Here is a 26589-nt window from a genome sequence, read left to right as displayed (position 1 = left end):
GCGAATATATTCGACTCGAATCGAAATTTTTTCACGAATTCGCCGAATTAGTCGAATCGAATTTTTGAATAATTCGCTCATCTCTAGCTATGACCTTCAGTTACTGTAATGTGACCTGATAGGGATGAGAGGGAGTATTAAATGACATTGAAAGTGCAGTGAGATATGTAAAAGGAGAACCAGCAAAAAAACAACAAAGAAACCAAAGGAAAGGAGTTTGTTGGGGAAGAAGGGTTGGTACCCTGTATCAAAGGCAGTAGAGAAGTCAAAGATGAACTTCTGATTCACACTGTGCCAGCTGGTTGTGAGAATCACATCTGTATCTTGCATGCTGCGCTTACGAGACACATGGGGCTTCCATTCATTCTGAATGATACCCCCACACATCTCAGCCCGCAGCACGTTTCCGGGTGTGGGAACCTCAGGAAAATCACATGATCTTTTTGACCACACTTTTAAAAAAGTGCATGTACCTTTTGCTGCAAAAAACACAAACACGGCAGTCCATTCAAATGAATGGGCTATTGTGCTCACAGTAGCAAGGCCTCACGGCCCACACTAGTGTGTAGCAAGGCTTAAAATACTGAGTAGTGACCATTGGTTTTATCAGTTAGTAAGTAATTAATGAGTTTTAGGAGAGCGGTTTCTGTGGAGTGTTGCAGGCAAAACCCAGACTGAAAAGGGTGAAGAAGGTGGTTTTTAGGTGGTGGCTCAGGCAGGTGCAAACTAGGCATTCTATGAATTTGAAGGTAAACGAGAGCAAGGATGTGGACCATAGGTTAAGATTGTTTGGGTCTTTTTTGTTTATGGGTGAGCAATGCACATTAAAGAGGGTTGGGGAATATGCCACTAGCGAGGGAGAGATTGAAGATGTGAGTTAGAGAATATAGGATAGAGGTGGAGTAGTTGTGAGGAAACAGGGTCCAGAGGGCAGATGGTTAGGTGGGCAGAAGAAAAAAATAAGCAATCTCCTTTTATGGTAACAAGGTTAAAAGAGAAAAGTATTAAATGTGCAGGTGGACATGGAATTTTATATGGAGGAGATATCTGTACAGTGGAGATCTCCTCATGAATTGCAATTGAATTTAAAGTGATTGGCAATCTCCTGGGCAGTGAGGGAGTTAGTGGGTGGAGGCACTGAAGGTCAAAGCAGAGATTTAAAAGTAGAAGATAGTGTTAATGAGAATGATTAACTAACTCTGTTTGCCAGTGCGGAGGCAAGAATTATATTTTTGGAGGGCAGATTTATACTGGGTAATGGCTTGCTGGGATTTATTTTTATGCCACAGACTCTCAAGTATGTGGCTTTAAGAGTATGAAAGGGGGAAACCTAACAAAGAAAAAGCTTCAACTGCAGCAGGTTGAAAAAAACTTGTCTTGCTGCCATGGTGAAATCATGGCTTCTAAGGTCTCTCGCTTTAGTGTGGATGGGTCAAGCCAGTTCCATTCTTCATCCTTGGCACTGCTGCTGACAAAGTTTGGTTGGTAGCTGTACTGAAGTTTGTGATTGGAGTATAGGGATAAGCTCCTGTGTATGAAAGGTAGCTCAAGTGGCATTTAAAATGGAGGGGAGGAATGAAGAGTGTATGGTTTGGTGGAAACGTCTCACAGTTCTCCCTGTCTGGAATACAAAAAAAAGTCTGACCGATCCTGAATAATAGTGACCAGTTTCATTCAAAAAGCATGGAAATTCCAGTGGAAACACATGAAAACCATGGATGTCACTTTGTGAAACAAGAAATAACAATCCTTCTACTGTTATGTGATTCAGGCAAAATCCATGTTGAGCAAGACAGAAGACAAAAAGATTAACACATAAAGGACAGTAGCCATTTACATATAGACTCTCATATGTTTGCACATAATAAAACAGCATGACACAATCCAGGCTCAGGAATGCAGATGACAGGAAAATGGATAGTGTACCTGTACCTACTTGGGCCAGACCTAAAGCTGGGTACACACAGCCCAAAATTGGCCAGTTCAGGAGGAACTGGCCAACATTTGTTCACTGTGTACCAGGGGCGGACTGACAACTCATGGGGCCCCCGGGCAATAGGGGATCATGGGGCCCCTGTGTCCTTGCCCAAACTCAAAAAAGCCTATGAAAAAGGTACCAGGGGCATCTCATGGGGCCCCCTAATGACCCCGGGCCCTCGGGCAGTGCCCGAGTTTCCAAATGGTCAGTTCACCCCTGCTGTGTACAGCTGTCTGGCCAGCTTTGCTTAAAGAGGCATGCTGGAAACCTAGCATCCGATCAGCGCTTGCAGCCAATGGCTCAAGATCAGTGTGCTCTTGCCACGTACCTGGTTGGGGAGCCTGACGTGGAGAAAGGGCGTCCTCTTACAACTCCCGCTCAGAGCCCCTGATAGTGGAAACAGAGGGCGCAGAGCCAGGAGTGGCATGAGTGCCGTGTAGATCTGAAGCTGACGGCAGGTAGCTGGGGACCCGGGAGATCCGGACACAAGCCAGGTGCGGGTGCAGGAACGTAGGTGCAGCAGCAAGCAGGTGTGGTGGCAATCAGGATGCGGATTGGGACTGGGCACCGGTGCGTGGATGCAGTAGCAGATAAGTATGGCGGTGACCCGGATGCAGGCCAGAAGCAGAACCGTGGGTGCAGCGGCAAGTGAGAATGGTAGCCGACAAGATGCAAGCCAGGTGCAGGTGCAGGCAGGATAATGTAGCAGAGTCAGACAAGCCGGGTCAGTATCAAGCGGGCAGATAAAGTACAGAAGGAGCAAGCAAGCGAATGGTCAGGGATAGCCGGGGTCAGTGCAGGCGGAGTTCTTTCTTAGTCAGGTAATGCAGAATACAGGTATCAGGATCAGGAATATGTGCAGGAATGTTGTAGACCAGAAGGCAATGATTTCCCACGCCTGCGCACTCGCACTGCCATGACTAGAGGGGATCCATCGCCGTCGCACCACTGCACAGCGACAGGATCCCTGACAGCTCTGGTGGGGGAAAGGAGAGTCTCCCTGTCAGAATACAAAGGCACAGCATGGGAGATCACTGCACCAACATCGCTTGTGTTAGTACAGTGATGTGTCAGGTTTTTTGCATTCAGCTGTGTAAAGCTGAGTCATTGATGTCATAAGGGGTTCATCTGGTGACATTACATGGTGGCCCCGCCCCTCAGTTTATTTAGTGGTTGGAGGTGGCAGAGGTGTCAGATGGGTGCCAGCATTTGGTGTGGACCCCCGCCCACAGACCCCCACACCATATATTTTCTAATTTTGGTGTGGGGTTCCCCTGAAAATTAAGTCCAGATTCGAAGAGCCTGGTATGATTGGTAGGGGGCCCCACAGTTTTTTTTTCTTTTAATTTTAATTCTTTTGCTTACGTTCAGCTGTCAGCGGGGAGTCATCGGTTGTTAAGGACAAGAGCAGCTAGTTTGCTGGCCTGATACTTAACCAAGCTAAAATGCCAACGCTAAAACAAAAAACACTAGAAAGAAACACTAATATTGGAATTTTGTTATCCAGCTTTTTCCAGCAATTGTTTTTTTTTGTTTCCTCAGTTCCTAGTATGCATGGAGCCTAACAATGGCTCCTAAAGCCAGTGTAAATATACATCTGCCTTACCAGGTTTTTTAATCCTATAGGATCCAAATCACTGAGCCCCCAGGTGGATGAATATCCCTTGTATCAACTCAAGTGCTTTGTCAGATAAATCACAGGTATGTAGATAGCTGTCACTATGTGACTATCTGAAAGCATGCCTGCTAAACTTTCAAATCAAAAAATACATAGCTACAAAAACACAAGAGATATTGGAGAGGTTTAATCCATTATGGAAGTGCAGGAGTGAATATCTGCATGACAGAAGGATGGGAGATTTTCCAGATCATGGAGAATTGTTGTACTTTTGTTTTTTTGTAGCATCTCTCTTGCAAGATCCATGCAGATGTGGCTCCTTCAATATTGTGTAAATACTACAGGGAGCATCATACAATATGCTATTTTTTATGGCAATAATGTAATTTTATTACATTGTAGAGATAAGAGCGCACACCAAGCCCTCCATCTATGAAAATAGGATTTCCACAGGTCTCTAAAATGTTGTATTGAAGATACCCTGGTGCCTTAAAGCACGGGTTGGTGACCTGTCGCTTCAGGAAGGCTGTGTATCTTTAAACAATTATACTGTGCTTGAGTCTCCTGATTCTATGATTTAAGGGGGATGTTCTGCAGCAAGCAATCTTTTTATTTGAGGCAGTTTGAAAATATGCAATGGCAGTGAGTTGGGTGGTTTGTGTAGTTTCCAGATAATAAACAAGTATCCAGGGTCATTCCTGAATGCTGTGATTTCCTTTTTCAGTGTTTTTGCTAAATGGGTAAACATAGCTGCATAGTCCTTTTTAGAGGGGATGTCATGATCATGTTCACATATATCTGAGAAGCTTTTGAGTTTGGGGAAGGACTCTGTGATAGGTGTTTCCAGAACACATTTATGCTGTTTGGCCTTGTTCATCCTTGCTGGGGTTTGTAGCAATCATGCCCACAGAGATGGACGTTGTTCAACCATCTTGCGCCAAACTCCATCTTGGCAAAGGATCATCCATCTTGTACAAACATATCTTTCCTCATTCTCCCCCCTCCCTCTCTGAGAGCCACAGTGACATTTGGTTGGTGTGTGTGTTGGAAGTGTCACAGGCAGGCCAGGGCACAGCAGGTAGCTCCGAGCTATAAAACATCTCTGAGCTGGGTGCCGGGCTGGCTGGGAAGCTGTGCAATCTGGTACCTCATAAAAGGATAACCCAAGCCTTCCCCTGAGTTCAAAGACATTCCAGAGGAGTAAGAAACTAGATAACACTTTTAAAATCCATTTTCCCCTATGTCTCATATCTTGGAATATGAAAGACTTACATAAAAACCAGGCCTATCTTCAGATTGCTCACAATCAGACAAATCGTTTGACAGGTCACACTCCCTGGCTGGAGTACATAGGAAAGCAGAAAATTACATCTCTTGAACCCTTCAAGTATGTATTTCATATTTCAAATCTAACCGTTCCTCAGATGCGTCTGCATATTAATCTACCCACGGGTGGAATGCTACTTGTGCCTAGGAAAAGTTATGAGCCAAAATATGAGCTAGGAGAGATTTTGATTCTAGTTTGGGTCTCTGCCCAGACAACCCCTCCCTAAATGAGGCATTGGTCCTTGGCTTCAGAGACACCCCCTGCTGGGGGACAACAAAATAGTTTGTCAGGCCTAAGAGTGTAAGTTGAAGAATTCTCCCGTTTAACATTAGAACCAACTTGGGAGACGGTGCCCTTTTGCTCTGAAACTTGATCTGCTTAACCCAGGACTTTTTGACAAGTACTTATCTACCTAAACTTCTTTCTGTTATCTGTTTGCTGTGTTATTGCACTCTGTATATTTATATATATATTGGTTACATCTTTTTTCTGTAAATATTTTTATTACACCCTTTTGACCTTTTAGTAATAAATCCTACTTTCTGAAAGTGTTGAACTGTTTCTACAGCTCTTTATTGCAACTTACAAATTCCTGTATCTAAAAGAGCACTACTGTGTGTGTGTCAACCCTCTGTATAACCTGTCTGCAGTGACAGTGCTATACAGACAATTATCTCAAGTATCATAGTGTTATTGCCGAGTTTCCTCTTTCTCTGTACAAAAAGGAGGTGATGGCAGTATGAAGGGTTAACTGCGTAATTAACCTGACCTAGTAACAATCGCACCCAGGCTGCCGGTACATCGATTTGTGGTCCATTAGCTGGAAAATCGTTGTGCAGGGTGCAGCTGGGCATGGCATTGCTACGCAAGTGACATCGCGGTTTTAGATTGGCTAGTCCTTTGGTCACAAGTTTGGTGAGAAGGTCAGGGGTCTGACGTGCGATCGTCACAGGGTTCAATTAGAGGTCTTCTTATCTGTCCTCTGCTATCTCCTCATGGTGCTAATGCTTTGTGAGTTTTTAGCACCCATGAGTTTCTTTTCTCTTGCCCATTGTAGTAATGGTAATAGCAGTAGTTGGGCATGGAGAACACTTAAGTACAGGAGAGTCTGCAGAATCTTAATTCTCCTAGTAGGCTTTGTGGTTAAAAATGCTCTGAGGGTAATTCAGTTCACTGGTTGGCCAGTGGTGGCATCAGTTCCTGGGGCCTGGGGACAGTAGGAGCTGACACTGTGCAGTGAAATATGTGTTTTCTTTTTTGGGAGTTCACTTCAGAGCTCTGCTGATTTTATAAAGCAGGCATACTAAGGGAGAATAATGTATTGGGGCTTGTAGAGGACTGTTTCTAGAGGCCTTTGCAGTTGTCAAACACAAGATGTACTCTCAGTGCTGGATAGGCAGCTCTATCACAGGAAGGGCCATCTGGTGCTGTTAAGTGGTCAGTGCTTTTTAGATCCTTTACATAAGGTTCCCCTGTCATGACAGAAGCTGATGTCCTGATGTTAGTCCTGTTGTTCAAGAAAAATTTGGCATACTGCTTGTTCATATTTCCTCATAACTGCAGTTGGAAACAAATCAATTTGACATCACTAGCAAGTGACCAAAATTCTGTAGTGTATAGCCAGCTTTACCCCACTCTCCATGCATTGGTGGTCAGTGGAGCTTTCCCCCATCCCCAGATATTGGTGGCCAGTGGGAGACAGGAAAGTGGTATAAACTTTACCTGCATGTGGCTTTGTGTCCCATGTCGGTGTCTCTGCAGTGAGGTCACCACTGGAACTATGCACATACACTTTCAGGCTGCAAAATGAACCTGTAGTGTTGAATGTTTAATAGTTTAAGTTTCAGATAGTTATATTATGAACCATAATTGTAAAAGAGTGTACCAAAATGAATTTTTTTTTATGTCCTTAAAAGTATACATCAGATAGGTATGCAGCTTAGTCATAACAGTGAGAATTAAAAAGTAAAACTGCAGTCACCGTGACTACATAAGCTAGACATCCCTGTCATTTACAAGTACTGTGAGTGCATTTCAGCAGGTAAGCTGAAAAGTGATTTCTAATGAGCAAATTGTTTAGCAAATTATGCAAATAGCATTTTTTTATTTTGCTAAATATCTGCATGCAGGTTTGTATAGTCTGTCAATAATCCTACCATTCAAGAAGTACAATTTGCTTGAATTCCTAAACCCTATGACCAGTTATTTTCCTAAATACTTTATCCCTATTTATAAACCATTGTTCCACAGAAAATTCGAGAATGCTTAAAGCTTCACTTTTTTTATTAAAATAGTATTGTATTTTGGTATTTTATTATTTTCTTAGAGAAGATACAGGAGGAAATAAACTCATTGGGTTGGACAGACTGCACAGTCATGCTGACAGGTCAAAAATTCCGTACACCAAAGCAGTCATCCAAGAAACAATAAGATACTTAGAACTCTGTACAATGACACTTCCACATAAGGTTACCCAGGACACAAACTTCCGAGTCTTTACCCTTTCCCAAGGTGAGACACATCCAGACACCTTTCTACGTAGATGTCACTTCAGGTCATCAAAAATGCTGACAATTGTAGAAACTTGAAGACATAACATGTTTCTGCCCTATAAAAAAATAAAGGCTCATGTTAGGAAAACCTTGGAATAATAGTGGATATTCAAACATCAAACCAGATCAACTTGCTCAACCTGATTACAAATTGTGCTCCCACTCTTCGTGATGGATATTTTTACTATGGAGAATGCACAAGGAGGTGTGGGAACACAAAACAAACCAACACATTTGCAGCATTTATCTACAGGTACATCTAGTCTGACTTTGGAAACTTGTCATATGCTCCTTTGTCCAGTTGCCCCTCGTTTGTAACAGACCTGTATGTTTGCTTCATGTCTTTGATGGATGCTCCTATGTGGTATTCTCAAACTGATAACTGTGAAAACTCAAAATTTTTATAAAAATTCTTATACTTACGTATAAAAAAAACTTATTAAAAACCCCAACATAGTTGGAAACCAAGCTTGCTACTGGAATCCCCAAGAGATATGAAGTGTATGTAAACCCAGTATATGTTTTTCAATATGTTTTGGGATCATGTCAAGTTTTTTTTTGAATCTTTTGAAAATGTTTTTACTTGAAGCTGTTGCCAGTAAAAGCATATCCTGTTGCAGACTTACACTGCTAACCACTGTCTCGCAACTAGCGGCAGGATTGTTGGTCTTTCATTTCACTTCCTCAGGTGGCCCTTGAGCTACCAAGCAAATCTATCAGATATGCAGGCCAGCAGCCAAGTGAAGAAGTTCCATCGCATGTTCTTTGTTAAATTAGAAAGAAAAATTAAACTCACTAATTATTAGAAGAAAAAATGCAGTCACCGCTGTTAGAAATGGTGGCAGCATTGGTTCTACCAGGCCACAAGGTCTAGTTTGTCATTCACGTTTGTATGTTTTATTTACTTTTTCTAACTTTGTATATCACTGCACTTATTTTTCTGTCATCTCTAACTCAGAATTGTAGTGTGTGGGTCTTTGGGTCTAATCTGAAGTCTAGGGAGAGGATGCTTTGCCATTAAGTTCTTTCAACCTCTGCCTTGGGGGGAGAGGGGTTTGGTTCTCTCTTTGGGAAAGCCCCCACCCAGTACTCATTTGTGAGCTTTGGCCAGGCCTTTTGGCTAAGTCGACCTGAGTGTGTGTTGTCCCCATCAGGAGTTTTGCAACCCGAGGGGTCCTTCCTCTTCTGGAGGGGACCATGCACTTTTTGGTTCACTTTGGTGTTTTGTTTTTATGCACTGTACCATGTGCTAGAAAAAGAAAGGAAAAATTAGTTTTCCTTTGTCACGCTGTTTTCCTTTATTTCCACTTTTACCAAACTTCCTGTCCCAAGGTGACAACTCTCAGTTACTGTGTTGCAGCATTGTCACCCAAGAACAGGACTACAAACCCCCCCTCTTTCTTACATTTCATGGGATTTCTGTAGTTCAGAGGAGAACTGGGAGCAATATAACTGATAGCAGTCAGCACAGACAGATGGCAAATTAAGTTATCTGCTCAAAAGGTTTCTGGCAGATCAAAATTTTTAACAATTTATGATAGATTTTCAGTAAAAAATCTTTTATAATTCTGTTCAATAATATGTGCCTTAAAGGTCTCATTAATGGTTAGTGTTTATAGCATAGAAATCTTAGGGATGATGGATTAGTTGTTCATCACCTCCTAGATTGATAAGTAAATGATCAACAAGTAATTTTTTTATGTGTTATATTGAACAGACATTCTAAAAACTTTGAATGGTATATTTAACAGACAAAATGGGAGAAAATAAGATAAATGATTTCCTAGGGTTTTGTATATATTTTAATAGGGTTAATCATTCATTGGAGGCACATCAATTTTCAGTGACATGATGAAGGAACTTTAAATGGCTTGGTCAGCATTTCTGCAAACATTTTGTATCTCAGAGCTGGAAATGTTCTAGTAAACTATTAACTTTAAAACAATTTGACCTTTTTTTTTAAGAAAATATACATTTACCTTTCTATCACCCTTTGGAAATGTACTGTATATCTGATCAGCAGAGAGGGGATAACAAAGGGAAACTATAGTATGCTTTCTGTACCTGGCTATCTATGTCACATTTAGTAGAAGTACTGTGTTACATAACGTCATATGTTTGATGGTCCGTAATTTCATGTTTTTATGCAGCTGCTCTTTAAGTATATATGGAGCATGTGTCAAGAATATCTCCTTTTTTTAATACATACATATTAAAATGTGCATTTTGGCTTCCAAATTACTTAAAGCGGAGCTCCAGTTTCTGGTGAAAAAATTGTCAACAGCTACAAAAACTGTAGCTGCTGACTTTTAAAAAACAGCCACTCACCTGTCCTAGGATCCAGCAGTGTCCTCACTGCAGCCAGATTCACCGGCTTTCCTGTGTCCCCGGCTCTGGCATCTTAAGTGTGGATACCCGGCTGTGACAGCATGCGGCTTCACAGCCAGGTGCCCACTGCACATGCGCATGTAGCGCCGTGCATTGTGAATGGTCACACAGTCCTCTGGGACCTGTCACGTGTCCCAAAATAGTGCGGGGGAGAAGGAGAACTTCCACTTCCAATTGCCTAAGCGATCACAGCGGAAATGGGAGTGGATACCTGTCAAAATCGTGTTTCCACTCCCCAAAAGTGCCAATCCTTAACGGGGTGTGGGGGATGAGGCCTTAAAGTGAAACTTCCCCTGCTGGGTGGAGCTCCACTTTAATACCTCTAAGAAAATTTAACATTTTCTTAAAACAGAGGACTTCTAGAATAAAAAGATAATAATTGATGTTTTTGTTGGCATGATAGTTGCACAAATGTTTATCAAACCTTATTACTTAGAAGCAGGCATTTGTAATATACAGTAGAGCATACAGATTGGCATGGACAATAGCATACAGCATACAAATATACCGGCTACATTATTAGGTACACCTTACTAGTACAAGGTTGGACCCCCTTTTTGCCTTCAGAACTGCCTTGTTTCTTCATGGCTTAGATTCAATAAGGTGTTGGAAAAATTCCTTGGAGATTTTGTCCATATTGACATGAGTTACTGTTGGCTTTCTATCATCTGGAACCAGTCTGCCCATTCTCCTCTGACATCAGCAAGGCATTTTCATCCACACAACTGCTGCTCACTGGATATTGTTTCTCTGTAAACCCTAGAGATGGTTGTGCATGAAAATCCCAGTAGAGCAGCAGTTTTTGAAATGCTCAGACCAGCCCGTCTGGCACTAACAACCACACCACGTTCAAAATCACTTGAATCCCCTTTCTTCTCCATTATGATGCTTGGTTTGAATTTCAGCAAGTCGTCTTCTCCACATCTAGATGCCTAAATACATTGAGTTGCTGCCATGTGATTGGCTGATTAGCAATTTTTGTTACTAAGCAATTGAAAAGGTGTAACTAATAAAGTGAGTGTACACAGTACTGTGCAAAAGTATTAAGCAACTGTGGAAAAATGCTGTAAATTAAGAATGCTATCAAAAATAGAAGTGTTAATAGCTTTTTTTTTATAAATTAACAAAATGTAAAGTAAATGAACAGAAGAGAAATTCAAGCCAAATCAATATTTGGTGTGACCACACATTGCCTTCAAAACAGCATCTGATTTTCAAATATTCTAGGTAGACTTGCACACAATTTTTGAAGGAACTCAGCAGGTAAGTTGTTCTAAATATCTTGGAGAACTAAGTACAGATCTTATGTGGATGTAGGCTGCCTCAAATCCTTTTGTCTCTTCATGTAGTCCCAAGCAGACTCCATGATGTTGCGATCAGGGTTCTTTACATCTTCCTGGCTGTCTTCCACCCGAACTCTCTCCAGGTGAGTAGGCTCCAACCTCTTTAAGGGTGTCCCAGCCCCTTCACAAGCCTTCTGCTGGGGATTGGCTAGGAACCCTCAAGTGTACAAGCCAGCCACTCCTCAGATCCACCCACTGCTTTTAGGCCTTCCTCCAAAGCCCTAGAGAAGGGGGAAATTCCAGAGGGGCTGGCCTGCAGAGCCTCTCAGCTCCTGACCACAATTTGACCTTCTGGCTATTACATTCAGGCTGCTACTCAGCCCTCCTCTCTATCAATCAGGACTCCATCTCCCCCTAGCTAACTAGGAGGATGCTACACTACCTATAACAACATCACCTTCAGTGTCACTTACAACTCTACTTCCTCCTCTCCCTTTCTCCGTTGGGGTTCCCCAAGGTTCTGTCCTTGGACCTCTCCTATTCTCTATCTATACCTCCTCCCTGAGTCAGCTAATAGCCTTCCATGGCTTTCAATATCATTTCTATGCTGATGACACCCACATCTATTTCTCTACCCCTCAGCTCACAACATCAGTCTCCTCACGCATCACTTACCTACTGACCAACCTATCAGTCTGGATGGCACACCGCTTCCTGATGCTCAATCTATCTAAAAACGAGCTCCTAAAATTTCCTACCCCACGTGCCCCTTCCCCTGACTTCTCTGTCAAGATCAATGGCACAACCATCAACCTTTGGACTACATCTGGGGCAATTTTAGCTACTAAACCACAGGGCTTAGCCAGTGCACAATTGCACATTCACATATTTCTTTTTTTAAATTTCTCCTCACTTTTTGTCATCTTTCACTTATGTGTGTGTGTTTTTTTCTCACTGGATGGAGGGTGTGGGTCTTTGGGCTTGCCCTGAAGTCTAGGAGTGGATGCATAGCCATCAGGTTTCTTCCTCTCCTGAACCTGGGGGGATTTCTTTGGGAGAGTCCCTTGACCTAGCACTTGGTGGTCAGTTTTGGTTGGCCACGAGGAGGGGGCCTTTTGGCTAGGTGGACCAAGTTTAAAACCCTGTGTGTGTGTGTCAGGAGCCTTGTGCCCTAGGGGTTCAGGGTAGAGGTCCAACTCCTTGGGGGGTAAACAAAAACACACCCTTAAGTATCCTTTTTTGTTCACGTATGAATTTTTGTTTTTGTGCACCTACGCTGAAAAAAAAAAGTTTTAACCTTGGTCACCTCTCACTCAGTCTGCTCCCATCCTGATTACTTCACCCCCAACTTTCTCCAATCCAAATCACTTCACCCTCCTTCAGCCTGCTCTGATCCTTGTTATTTCCCCATAGATCAGTCAAGTTGGCAAAAAGGGTTATTGCTTCTCTGCATTTTGGCTACAATCAGAGGGTGTTACTTTACAGGTCAGCATTGAGAGAGCTCTTGGGAGCCCTCTTGTGAGGTTGCCCTTGGTGCACGGGAGGTGACTGGTACTTCAGAGCTGGAACTATAGTGGTCTGTGATGTGCGAGGCTTGCTTCACTTTATGGTTAAGCCATAATATAAAGGGGAGGAAACAGCGAGGACAGTGGTAGTCAATTGTCTGAAGGATGCATTAGGCTTAACAGTAGGTGTTTGCAGGATTTTCCTCATCTGAGGATATATGATGTGACATTTGTTTCTACCGAGTTTGCTGAAATGTGTATGAAAAACCCAAGTCTATTACGAATGTGGAGATCGTAAGGAAGTTCACTGTGCAGCCATTATTCATCCAGGAAGAGAAGGTAATAACAATGCACATGTATAGCCCTTTTGTTGATGTGGACCTTTTGCGTGCCTTCTTGAGTAATTGATGTTACAATTTAAGGGCAGTGAAAAAGTCTGGAACAGATTTGATATTTGGTCGGGAAAATTTATCTCATTGGCAGATTTATAATGGGTCCTGACTGTGTGGGTGGGGTAAGAAGACCACCAGCTGCATTTACTATTGGAGGAGAAAGGGGCTTCTTGTATCCTGAACAAACCAGTTACTGTAGGAAAAGACTGTAGAGCTGAAAGAGCGTGCAACATCTGTAAAAAGGTGGCCATTTAGCAAGACAATGTGAGGAATATTGTGCCACTAAAGATAGGAGGTTGGAAACTTTTTTCTAAAGCCCACCTAACCACTTGTGCCCTTGAATTGACCATGTTCCCTCGCAAATACTACAGTCACCCTCCGGCTCTATCCTTCACTCTTTAACTCATATCTTCCCCAACTTTCTAATGCATGCGCTAGTCACCCCCATACTTAAAAAGGCCTCATGGACCCCACCAATTTTAGCAACCTAAGACCCATCTCCTTACTCCCTTTTGCCTCCAAACTCCTTGAATGTCTAGTCTACAACTGGCTGAGCTGCCACCTTATTGAGAATAACCTTCTTAATCCGCCTTCAGTCTGGATTTTGCCCACAACACTCCACAGAAACTGCTATCCTAAAACTCGCAAACAAATTGCTAACTGCTAAAACTAATGATCACTGTTCTGTACTCTTACTCTTGGACCTCTCTGCTGTCTTTGACACAGTTTACCACCCCCTCTTCAAAAAAAAAAACCTCAATTTACTTGGTCTCCATGACTGCACTCTCCATTGGTTCAAATCTTACCTAGCTCACCACACCTTCAGTGTCACTTACAACTCTACCTCCTCTCCTACTCCTCTCTCTGTTGGGATCCCCCCAAGGTTCTGTCCCTGGACCCCTCCTATTCTCAATCTGCACCTCTTCCTTGGGTCAGCTGTTAGCTTCCCATGGTTTTCAATACCATGTCTATGCTGATGACACACAAATCTATCTCTCTACTCCTCAACTCACCCCATCAGTTTCCTCAAGTGTCACCAATTTACTAACAGACATATCAGACTGGATGTCACACCACTTCCTAAAACTCAATCTATCCAAAACTGAGCTCATAATATTTTCTCCCCCACGTGCCTCTTCCCCTGATTTCTCGATCAGGATTAATAGCACCACTAACAACCCATCCCTGCATGCCAGACTATAGGGGTAACCCTGGATTCTGAACTATCCTTTCAGGCCCACATCCAATCCCTGTCCAAATAATGCTTCCTCAACCTCCGCAAACATCTTCAGAATATGCCCCTTTTTAACCAATGATACCACAAAGCTCCTAATTCACTCCCTGGTTATCTCTCGCCTCAACTACTGCAAGTCCCTCCTCATTGGCTTACCTTTACATAGGCTATCCCCCCTCCAGTCCATCATGAATACTGATGCCAGGCTCATCCGCCTTACCAACTGTTCAATGTCTGCTACACCTCTCTGCCAATCCCTCCACTGGCTTCCACTCGCCCAAGGAATAAAATTTGAAATACTAACAACTTACAAAGCCATCCACAACTCTGCCCCCAGCTACATCACTAACCTAGTCTCAAAATATCTACCAATCTTCTGCTCTCTAGTTCAGTGTCACCTCCTCCCATGCCCACATCCAGGACTTCTCCCGAGCTTCTCCCATCCTATGGAACTCCATACCCCAATCTGTCTATCTCCTAATCTATGCACCTTCAGATGATCCCTGAATACCGTTCTCTTTAAAGTAGCCTATCCTGCTTCTAATTAGTAAACTGCCTTTAATTTCCTCCATCAGCTCATCCCCCCACAGATATTAACCTTTGTATCACTCAACCCTGCCTCCTAGATTATAAGCTCTGACGAGCAGGGCCTTCTGTTTCCTCTTGTACTAAATTGTATTGTAACTGTTATGTCTACCTTCATTTTGTAAAGCGCTGCGCAAACTGTTGGCGCTATATAAATCCTGTATAATAATAATAATTTGTTTGAGGATATTGTGATAGGCAGGAAACTGGACAAGAGAAGGATAAACAGCCAAAGCCTAATGTGGGTAATTGGGAGAAGGATGCTGAGCAGGGCACTGCTAATATGTGTGATAGACTTTTGCAAGTATTCTGCCTTCTTAACTCCTCTCTTTTATTTCTCTTTTACTTTATTGTTCTCTTTATCTCATTATAATATCTTTTCTGTAAATATTTAAATTGCACCATTTTGACCTGTCTAATAATAAACCCTATTTTGAAAAATGTTGCAACTGTCTCTAAAGCTTTTAATGCAAACTAAAGAATCCCTGTCTCTGGACAGTGCTACTGTATATAACAATCTTCTGAATATACCTGTCTGTGGTCACAGTTGGTGTTGCAGACGTTTATGCTAAAATAATAGTGTTATTGCTAGGATTTGTGAGTTTCATCCTTCTCTGTAAAAAGGCTGTGGTGGCAGTTTGAAGGGTTAATTGCATAATTACCCTAACCCAGTAACAATCGCTCTCAGGCTGCCAGCACATAGATTGTGGTCCCAGGAGCTGGAACATTTTTGTGCAGGGTGTAGCTGAGAGTGGAATTGTTAGGTAAGTGACAGCACAGTGTGAGATTGGCTGGTCCTTTGTTACGAGTTGGTGAGAAGGGCAGAGGTCGAGCACCATTTTGCTTCACAGCTCTAACCATTGGTTTTCTCAATGTTAGGAGCGTATGTTCAAGTTCTAGAAGAATGGCTGTGTTTTGACTGGCTAAGTAAGAGCAATGTATATGTGATATGTCTGCACGGGTGTGGAACAGTTAAAAATCCCATATCGGGCGAGAGCCAGTCCCCAGATCTCCAGCCAGGGACAGCCCCCATATCCAGAATAGAGACAGCCCTATATATCTGGCAGAGACAGTCCCATAAATTCAGCAATTTAGCAAGCAGACATCCCCATATATTGAGCAAAGAGACATCCCAGTCCAACAAAGAGACAGCCCTGACTGCCAAAGAGACAGCCCCATCCAGCAAAGAGATAGTTCAGCCCAGCAAAGACAGCCCCGCCAGCAAAGTGACAACCCAGCGCATCAAAGAGACAGCCCAGCACATCAAAGAGATAGGCAAAGCATAACCCCCATTCAGCAGCATTGTCACCAGAAAACTTGTTTCCACAGCACACAACAGTTGACAGAAGGAGAAGGGGGACAGGCTAATTACCTCACCCAATCCAATGATCATCAACGCAGCAGTGCGACACCTTGCTCTCACACAGCAGTTTGACAGGTGCCAAAACAAGTTTCCAGTCAGTCTGCAGGGAGAGGTGGAGTGGAGATCACATGGCTTTTTTTTTTTTTTTAAGTCCGCAAACGTGCGAAAAACAAAAAACCAGTAAGTGTACAAAAAAAGCGTGCAAGTGTAAAATCACAAAAAAGTGCACTTAGGGGTGTGCTTTGTCCATCCGCCGAAGGGGATGTACTTCTACCCTGATCCCCCGGGGCACGAAGCTCCTGACAGGGACAAGGTTCCCATGTGGTTCATCTAGCCAAAAGGCCTGGGGGACCCCAATCCTTGTGGCCAGCCAAATCCAGCCACCAAGTACTTGGTAAAGGGGCTCTCCCGAAGAGAAAAACCCCCTAGGAATAGGGGAAGAAGGAACCAAAAGGCCACACATCCTCCCCCTAGACTTCAGGGTAGGCCCGAGGACCCACACCCTACCATCCTGTGAGAAATAAAACACACACAAAAGTGAAAAGTGACAAACGTGGCCTTCTGTTTGCTTGAGCTGTAGCTGTTTGATCATTTTGCAGCCATGGTTTGCTTTGTTGCAACCAGCAGCAGCACTACCACAACCACACAGTAAAAGACAGAGGGAGAGTGCTCTGGAAGAGCCTTTTGCTTACTAACCATGAGCCTGACATCTGAGGAGGCTCTATTCTTTGGTGTGTTCCTGGTGGGGGGGACCGTTGGAGTAGTTTACTTCAAATTCAAGTCCATGTCTCCACAAAACAGACAGACTCTGAGAACTGGAGAATCAAGATACAGATTTGGGGTCTCTGTGCCCAAACTAGCATTGACTGCTTCAACCCCTCTCCTTCCTAGACACAGAGAATTTTAATAAACAGCAAAACGACCTCATGCTGAGGACTCTTGCTCTAATCTGTTTATTAAGGTGTTATGTGTTTACTATCTTCTCCCATTGTGTGTCTCCCAGGTGTGTATTACCATTGTTAATTGAGTTATTTGAGTCACCAATTGTTTGTTGGCAAGTCCTTCTGGAGGTGCCTACATGACAGGATTAGACTGATGTCAGCTTCACCTCTTTATCTAATCAGTGTGGGATGTTTATACTAAAGTGAAATAGTTGTTTTATTGTTCATGAAGGGATGGGCTCTATTTCTGGAGTGTATAAAAACTGTGTTTTCAGTTCAATAAAGAGTTCCAGTTTGGCATCTAAGCTAGTCTTGTCTAGTCTTGGGTGCAATCCCCAGCTATAATACCTTGGTCCTGTGTTCCAGTGGCAAGGAAGCAGTTCTCTGATGTAATCACCCAATCTGGGTAACAGGCATTCCGTCACAATGTTTGTACCCTGTGTTTTTTCTTGATCATTATTATTGGGTATCTTTTTGAATTGGAGGTGGGAGTGGAGTTTGACAGAGTATGATAAATGAACTGTTCAGTATACAAGGACAAGACGGTTTATTTTTTTGTTCTTCTTTTTCTTTTGATTTCTTTCTTTTTTTTAAATCCTTTTTTGTAACGAAAAAGGAATTGGAAGATGTGCTGAGGGGGTGGGATTGGACGAAAGGAGATTGTGATTTTTTAAGAAAATTGGCCTTCAAAAAGCAAGGGAGAGGCGGGACGTGCAGAGGAACTTGAAGGAGAGGTTGCAGTTTCTTTATCAATGCAGGTGGGTGGGGTTAGAGGTGGAAGACAAGTTGAAGGAGGTATGGGAAAAGAGAAACAATATGATTGAGAGATGAAGAAGTATTGTTTTAAGGACAAATATTAAGAATATGGAGGAAAATTTAAAATGTTTCAGGTTCTATTTCAAGAAAACTTTCAGCCCTAGTAAGATTATGAAGATTATTTTGGATGGACAGGAGGAGGTTGGTGGAAAGAAAAGAGTGCAAAGCTTCTATGAGGGTTAAAACGGTGATAAAATTAAATAAATAGTGCCGATCTGGCCAGGCCTTGTGGCCTAGCCCATAGAGCAGCAGTGCAGAAAAAAAATCATAGTGACCTAACCTTGTGCCATTTCATGCAGTAGGTTTCCCAGGCTCAAGTGTTACTAAGAGCACCCCTGGGGAGACCAACTCTTAAAGGGCACAGACACAGCAGGTTTTCTGACTTGCAAGACCAGGTAGACTCTTTCAAATTAGGAGGCATGTGGCCCTTCCAGTCTTCCTGGAGGAATTACTCCCACATCCAACCATCATACCAGCAAGGATACCATACAGCCAGCCATTCCTATCAAAAAGGCAATAATGACAGCATAGCCTTCCTACTGGATACTAATAAGAACAGATTTTTTTTGGTGAAAAAATTATACTTTATTTTATATAAAAACAAGACATTTTATAGGGGCACATTCCACCCTGTACTGCAATGCAGCGCAGGCGTACACTACATTACAATACAGTTCCAGTCACACAATAAGTACATTCACACTGCAGTATGATGCCTAACGTGTTGAGCAGAGCAAAGTTCCCTGAACCATCAAATCATGCATGATGCAGCTTACCCTAAATACATTGTGTGATCCCTAAGGTACCACAGAAATACCTGGTGGCACAATGTCAGGGTCTCAGTTAGACCCTTATTCTGCACTTCCTACAGGGCACTGCAACTAAAACAAACCATGCAACATTTAAAGAAAAAAAATCAATATCAATAGGCAACAGGTATGATGAGGAGGGGGAAAAGGATTCAGAGGCACAAAGGTTTATTGAAAGGACAAAAACACACAAGGGAGAGGGGAACTCTTCAGATGCCCTCTTCCACTTTGAAGTCTATGGTTATGGTCTCTGAGCAGACTGTAGACCAGTCTGTGACAGTCCTCAATGGACATCCCCTTCTGCTGGTGGATGAGCACACCATAAAGCATGCTTAAAACAACACATCACCCACCAGGTGCAATCAATGTTCTCCTGAGCTCTAGTTCAAAGGCCCTCCACAGGTTCTGAGCAAAGGGGCACTCCCAGAAAACATGCAAAGCAGAGTTTTTGCTGGTTTGTCACACCCTTCATCCCAAGCTTCTTCCAACATTCCTGTTTTTTTTTTTCAATCGCAAAGGTGCGTAAAAACAAAAACCTGATAAGTGTACAAAAAAAGGTGCAAGTGAAAAAACACCAACACAAAAAAGAGCACTGAGGGGGTGTGCTTTTAGTCCACCCCCCAAAGGGGGTAGAACCTCTACTCTGATCCTCCAGGGTGCAAGGCTCCTGACAGGGACAAAGGTTCCCAATATGATCCGCCTACCCAAAAGGCCTGGTGGACCCCTTTCCTTGTGATCAGCTGAAGCCGACCACCAAGTACTTGGTCCAGGGGCTTTCTCGAAGAGAGACCCCCAAAAGATTGGGGGAGAAAGGAACCTAAGGGTACCACATCCTCCCCCTAGATTTCAGGGCAGGCCCGAGGACCCACACCCTCCATCCAGTGAGGAAACAAAACACACACAAAAGTGACAAACTGTTGATAAAAATAAATAAACAATTAATTAAGTGGCTGTGCAATAGTGCACTGGCTAGGCCCTGAGGCCCGTAGCAAAACAAAAAATTGCCCTGGACTTAGCCAAAAGGCCTCACCCTTAAAGGCATAGTGCAGAAAAACTGTTTAGAACAGCTGACCATGTGCACTTTTCACACTTGGGATTCCACCCCCATGTGTTACTAAGAGTACCCCTGGAGCAACCACTCCCAGGGGGCACTGCTCTGCAGACTCTCTGCCTCCCCAGCCCCTGGCCAGACAAGGTAGACCTATTCAAATCAGGAGAGACTGGGCCCCTATGGTTTTCCTGGGGGAATTAATACAATTACCCAACAGCCTGTGGGAGCCTCGGTTTCTCTTTAAGCTAGTACTAACCTTCAGAGCCCCCATCATACCAGCAGAGGTACTATACAGCCAGCCATCCTCACCAAAAGGTAAGAATAATGGCAGAGCACCCCTACTGGACACTGATAAGAACAGATACTACACGTGATCTTAGCCAAAAGCATTCCTGTAATAGTAATGTTTAATACTACTTCTCCTCTCCTTAACCATTTGGATAACTTTTTCTCCATCACTCCGTCACCCGACTCGGAGGTAAGAGGGGAAGATGTTGGGTCTTCTTGTTGTCTCAGGCAGCATTGCCAGCCAGCTTGAAGATCTCAGCTGTCGAATGCTCCAGGACAGCATCCAGATAGACAGGAGCTCCAGCCCTGACCCTCTCGCCATAGTTGCCCTTCCTGAGCAGCCGATGAAGACTACTGATGGGGAACTGCAGACCAGCCTGGGATGATTGGGTCTTGGCCTGTAGCCTGAGCCTTGCCTCATTTTTTTTTTGCCTTGTTTTTTTTTGCTGTGACCAGACATGATTAAGTTACTGATGAGTCGCTCAGATGGAGAGCACCCGTTGTGGAGGATTAAAATAAATTTAATGAAGGGATCCATTAAATCTCTCAGTTGGGGGGGTTATCATTTTGTTTTTGATAACAATAAAGTTAACTTTAAAAAAAAGTTTTAAAAATTAAATAACAAAGTAAAAGCTAAATGCCAATATGTACAAATAAATTAGCATGATGGACGCACACATGTCCAAAAATGCCGACACCTATCCGTATTGCTGTGCTCGCCAAGGTGAAAGCGATAAATCTAGGACCGTCACTCACAGTTAATCCTGAAGTAATGAGCTGTAAAGGCTTTTAAAGCATTACCTCTAGACAATTTTGGCCACTGATGTTTGTCGCAGTTTCATGAGTGGACACAATGACATTTGGTATCTAAATACTTGATGTTACCTAATTTTCCAAATTTTACCAAAAAATGGTATTACATTGTGTTTGCCTGCACTGAAATAATTTTGTTTTAACTGAAAATATGCATTTTATAAGCAACTGCTGATGCTGTGTTACATAAAGCATTGTAACTGACACCTTTTCATTCTCTGGGGTCTCTGCTTTCAGAAAATATATAAGGTTTGGGGGTTTTGAGTATTTTTAGGTCTAATACGTGCATTTAACATATATGCAAAAGCGAACAAAAAAAAGCAACGAAGGGGTTAAACAGGAATAGCAAACTACAGAAAGGGAGCTGGGGGCTTTCTTTAAAACAGGGGAGGGGGGGGGGGGTGAGCGGAGATGTAGTTTTGTAGCGCCATCTACCGGCGTTAAACTGTAGTTCAGTGCAGTGACTGTAAGCTATACACAGTGCCACCTGTTGGTTGTTCGGCAGCTGCATACATCGCTTCTGCTGGTTATGCAGACGTAGTCCAGGCATTGCTGGATGTAATCATGTTGTAATCTATTGGTTTTAAATTATTTTGTAGCAAACGCAGACTGATCCTATTTCCACGGGAAGAGGACGTTTTGCAAAGAACATTGGCGTATTGTTATATAGCAGTAGGCGCTAGCTGTTGAAGTAATGCACAGCGCCATCTATTGGTACAAACAGCATAGTGAACACATGATGAATATTACACAGCGCCATCTATTGGTATAAGAGGCATAGTGAACACATGATGAATATTACACAGCGCCATCTATTGGTATAAACTTGCTCTGCATTTACACAGCACGATCTATTGCTGGGGTGGCGAACACGCGGCTCTCGAGCCGCGTGCGGCTCCCGGCCAAAATGAATGTGGCTCTTTGCCTCTTATCATATTTTGTATACTGTGGCTCTTTGCCAAGTTTCTCTTATTTTTACCTGTTCCTCTATCCAGCAGCACGCTGTCTTCCGGCTTCTGTAGTGTGGGCACTGGGCATGACAGCCGGGTGCCAAGTGCGCATGCGCAAGAAGCGTTGCTTTTTGTGAATAGTAAGGCGGTACCTGGGACACATGACAGATCCCAGAAGCCGCCGGACCAATCACAAAGCGCAAGTGCTTCTCGCTCATGCGCACTGGGCACCCGGCTGTCATGCCGAGCGCCATTACAGAAGCCGGGAAGACAGCGCGCAGCTGGATAGAGGAACAGGTAAGATCAAACAAAAACTCTGCGGAAGTAAGAGCGGGTACCTGTCAAATTCAGGTACCCGCTCCCCACCTCCCCAAAGGTCAGCAGTCATCTGTACTGTCCACAGTCTCTGGTCATCCCTGTGCTGTCCGCAGTCTCTGGTCATCCCTGTGCTGTCCGCAGTCTCTGGTCATCCCTGTGCTGTCCGCAGTTTGTCTGTTTTGGCAGGTCACTGCATGGTGTGGCTCTCTGACTTTCACAGTTTAAAATTTTGGCTCTTTGTGTCTAACTTGTTCGCCACCCCTGATCTATTGGTTGCACTCTGAATTGCAGCATTATGTACATTTGTTGGAGCATTCACAGTGCCTTCTATCGGTTTGTTTTCCTTGTTGCAGAACTGTAGTTGAGCACAGCGCCTTCTTTCGGTTGTTATCTGTATTACAAGTAACTTGTAATTTTTCTAAAGTCATCGCCATCTTTCGGTTGTTCTCTGTATTAGCAGCAATGTGCACTTTGTATAGATGCAACACAGCGCCATCTGTTGGTTGTGCAGTATATTGTAGCATTATGTACATGTAATGCCAGGGGACGCCAGCAAGTGTGTGCCAGGAGGGGGGAATTCAGGAGACTGCAGCGTCAGCTGCAGTCCCTGCAGGACCTTCATCACTGTGGCTGGGACGTTAGGCAAGACCTGGAAGACACCAAGAAGAGCTTGAAAAAGCACTTTGAGGAAGAATCCAGGCACATTGTCTTCCGTACCAAGGTGGAGCATCTAGAGAAAGGTGAGAAGTGTAACTCTTTCTTTTTCAGGAAACTCCACTCAGGACACACACCCCTGTCGGAGCTGCGCGACAAGACTGGAACACTCCAGAAGGGGAAGGAGGCCGTGATGGAAGTGGTCAACGACTACTACACCGACCTCTACTCCCCCAAAGAAACAAACACGTCAACAGCCGACAGATTCTTGTCAGGTATCACTAACACTATTGATCCTACAGGTTTGTCGGCCACCAACACCCCCTTGACGTTGGAGGAGCTGCACTCTGCCGCTAAATCCTTTAGGCGGGGCAGGACCCCGGGCTGCGACGGTCTCCCAGCAGAGCTCTATGTAGCGCTGTGGGACCTCGTGGGCCCGGACCTGCTCGAGCTGTACGAGGAGATGGTGGTGGAGGGCAGGATGCCTCCTTCGTTGGGGGAGGGGATGATCACGATCTTGTACAAGCATAAGGGGGAGAGATGTGACTTGAAAAATTGGCGTCCCATCTCTCTCCTGAACGTGGACTACAAGATCCTCGCCAAAGTCCTGGCTAACAGGCTGAAGGCCGTCATCGGACAGATCATCCACCCGGATCAGACTTGCAGCATTCCTGGCCGCAGGATTGCGGACAGCCTAGCGCCCTTCCGGGACACGGTCCAATACATCAAGGACCGCCGTGTGCACGTGGCCCTGGTCAGTCTTGATCAGGAAAAGGCCTTTGACCGTGTCTCCCATGGGTTTATGTGCAGAGCCCTGCGCAGGTTTGGTCTCGGGGAAATGTTTTGTTCGTATGTTGACATCATGTATAATGACATTTGTAGTACGGTGCAGTTGAACGGCTGGAAAACTGACCCCTTCCCGGTCCTCTCCAGGGTCAGACAAGGCTGCCCTCTTTCACCTCTGCTTTTTGTTTGTTGTATAGAGCTCTTCGCCGAATGCATCAGACGGAATCCAGAGATCGGGGGAATCACCGTGCCGGGACCAGACAGACGGGAAGTGAAGTGCTCGATCTACATGGACGAAGTGACGGTGTTCTGTGCCAACCAGCGCTCCATCGACCTGCTCGTCCAGACCTGCGAGGACTTCGGCCAAGCTTCAGGGGCAAAAGTCAACTGCGGAAAGTCGGAAGTCATGCTCTTCGGAAAGTGGTTCCTGCCTTCTTCTGCATCCATGCCCTTTGGCATCAAGACAGACTTCATGAAAATCCTGGGAGTTTGGTTTGGTGCCGAGGGTGCAGCCCTGAAGTCTTGGGAGGAGAGACTGTCAAAGATGCGACAAAATTTTGGACTTTGAAGCTTCAGAGACCTCACCATCGAAGGGAAGACACTGGTACTCCGCAGCGAGATTCTCCCTGTGTTGCAGTACCTCACCTAGGCCTGGCCCCCACGGGTCAACACCTGTAAGGCCATCACCAGGGTGGTGTTTCACTTCATCTGGGGCTCCAAGATGGACACAGTGAAGCGGGCAATCATGTTCAAGGAACCCCTCAAGGGCGGTAAGGGTGTGCCCGACATCGCCACCCAACTGAGGGTGTTCTTTGCCTGCAACTGCATCCGCAGAACTTTGCCCAAAAGGATTATGGACTCTGGCGGGAACGCAATGTCACGCTTCTTCCTGTTGTCTCTCTGGAGGTTGCTCGGATGGGACAATTGGGACAGTTCCATCCCCTACAACTGGGACACCCCTTGGTACTACCTGGATACTTTCAAGTTTATCAAGGAGCAGGGGCTTCTCGGCCTTTTGGCTAAGATCAAGTGTAGTATCGACCTTGCCTTTAGGGGTGTCCCGGCTTCCAGCTAGGACGTTGAGAAACACTTGCATCTATCCAAGCCATTTGGTCTGTGTGGGGTACCCTCTTCTCGGCCTTGTAGGATCGTCGATTAAATTCGGCTTCACCTACTTGCTGCTATTGGGTTTGAGGCTTAGCCCCCACACAGAACGAGTTTGTGATCTTCCCCCCCCTTGTTCACTCTGCGTTACTACCTCCGGGCAGTAGACGCTCAATAGCCTTTTCAAAGGCTAAGCAAGCGAGAGTGAAGCCGCCGAGGAAGAAGAAGGAGAAGGAACCCGACCAAGATCTCTGGGAAGCCCTCCTGAGAACTCCTCTGCGCCAAGATGGGGAAGAAACAGACCGTGAAGAAGCCACAGAACGCCACCACCGCCAAGACCCCGGGAGAAGCCCCCTCCGCCTCCACCTCCACCCCAGACCGCTCCGGCCCTGCAGACGGTCTCCCTCCCTTGGAGCCCTGGATGAAGCAGACAGTCGTGCTGCGGCTGAAAGAGGTGGACGGCAGAATCCCGGAGATGACCCCGGAAGTCTTTGGCAAGAAAATGATCCTTGAACAAGGATTTAGCAAAGCAGAGACCCTGTCGGTGCAGTCATTCGTGAAAGGTTTGTTCCTTGTCACATTTGTCTCCCTACAGGTGTGCAGAAGGTACTGGGAGGCAGTGAAGACCGCTGGACCCGACTCCCTCTTCCGAAAGTTCGCTGCGAACTCTCCCATTCAAAGGGACGAAAGAAGGATCACGGTGTCCATGAGGAACCCTCACGTCCCCGGCAGAGACATAGCCACCTACCTCCAAAGGTTTTGTGTCGTGTTGAAGGACCCAGTCCGGATACTAGACACCAACGGCTTCTGGACTGGTAAGTGGGCTGTGTTTTGCAGGCTACTAAGAGATCGTCCCGCTGGAGATCTCCAACACCTGCAACAATGCTTCTCCCTGGGATCGTCATCAGGACTCCTACACTACCCAGACCTACCCCAGTCATGCCGCAAGTGCGGCCAGCCGGGGCACGAGGGTAAGGAATGCAGTGTGCTTTCTTGTAGGTTCTGTAGGTCTGCAGGTCACGAGACCAAGGATTGCCCAAGGTCCAGAACCTGCAACCTCTGTGGACGGTCCGAGCACGTCTACAGAGACTGCCCAGAAAGAAGCAGGACGTACGCCGGGGCCCTGAGCAAGGGCCCGGCCACCAAACCAGCGCCACAAAAGCCTCCAAAGGACCCGGGTAAGAGGAACCCCCCCCAGGCCCCAGGTACCCCTGCCCCTGGTCCCCCTGCCCCTGGTCCCCCTGCCCCTGGTCCCCCTGCCCCTGCCCCTGGCCCCCCCGCCCCTGGCCCCCCTGCCCCTGGCCCCCCTGCCCCTTGTCCCCCTGCCCCTGGTCCCCCTGCCCCCGGCCCCCCTGCCCCTGGTCCCTCTGTCCCGACCCCCGGCCCCTCGGCCCCTGGTCCCCCTGCCCCTACCCCCCCTTGCCCCCCTGCCCCGGTCCCACCCCCCCCGGACCTGTCCTCCCAGGAGGACTTCCCGCCCCTTCCCCCTGTCACCCCTGTCAGCAACTCTGCGGCGGGGTACAGGAAGCGGAAGAAGGAGCAGGCCAGCCCGGCGGCGGAGGACACCTCCTCTGCCACCAAGCGGCCTGCCGTCCTCCAGAATGCCGCAGGCCCCGACCCCGTGGGGGAGGACCTCGACACGCTGGAGGAAGAAGAGGTGGAGGAAGAGATGGCTCTGACCCAGTCGGAACCAGATCTCTCCACCGACTTCAATGAGGTCCTCAACGAGGTCCTCAATCAGATTGGTCTGGGCCAGGACACCTGTCAGGCTGCAGAGGTCACAGAGGTCGCCCCCCCTCCCCAGGGGAGGTAAGCACAGCCCCTGCCGACTAAC

The 26589-nt window shown here is 45.4% G+C and overlaps 1 protein-coding gene across 1 annotated transcript; it reads left to right on the top strand.

The window, feature by feature from the left end:
• The first annotated feature begins 2574 nt into the window (after positions 1 to 2574).
• On the top strand, positions 2575 to 25993 carry LOC149455703 (uncharacterized). Its single transcript, XM_089685979.1, has 5 exons — positions 2575 to 2664; positions 11091 to 11126; positions 11213 to 11289; positions 22755 to 22951; positions 23849 to 25993. The coding sequence occupies exons 1-5, from the start codon at positions 2575 to 2577 to the stop codon at positions 24217 to 24219; spliced, it is 771 nt and encodes a 256-aa protein (XP_089542105.1). The 3' UTR covers positions 24220 to 25993.
• Positions 25994 to 26589: the final 596 nt, after the last annotated feature.

Source organism: Staurois parvus, unplaced genomic scaffold (genome assembly GCF_062004578.1).
Source record: "Staurois parvus isolate SC_StPar_1 unplaced genomic scaffold, SC_StPar_1.0 ptg000390l, whole genome shotgun sequence".
Taxonomy (NCBI): Eukaryota; Metazoa; Chordata; class Amphibia; order Anura; family Ranidae; genus Staurois; species Staurois parvus.
The sequence above is the reverse complement of the archived record's forward strand: the minus strand, read 5'-3'. Positions and strand labels throughout refer to the sequence as shown.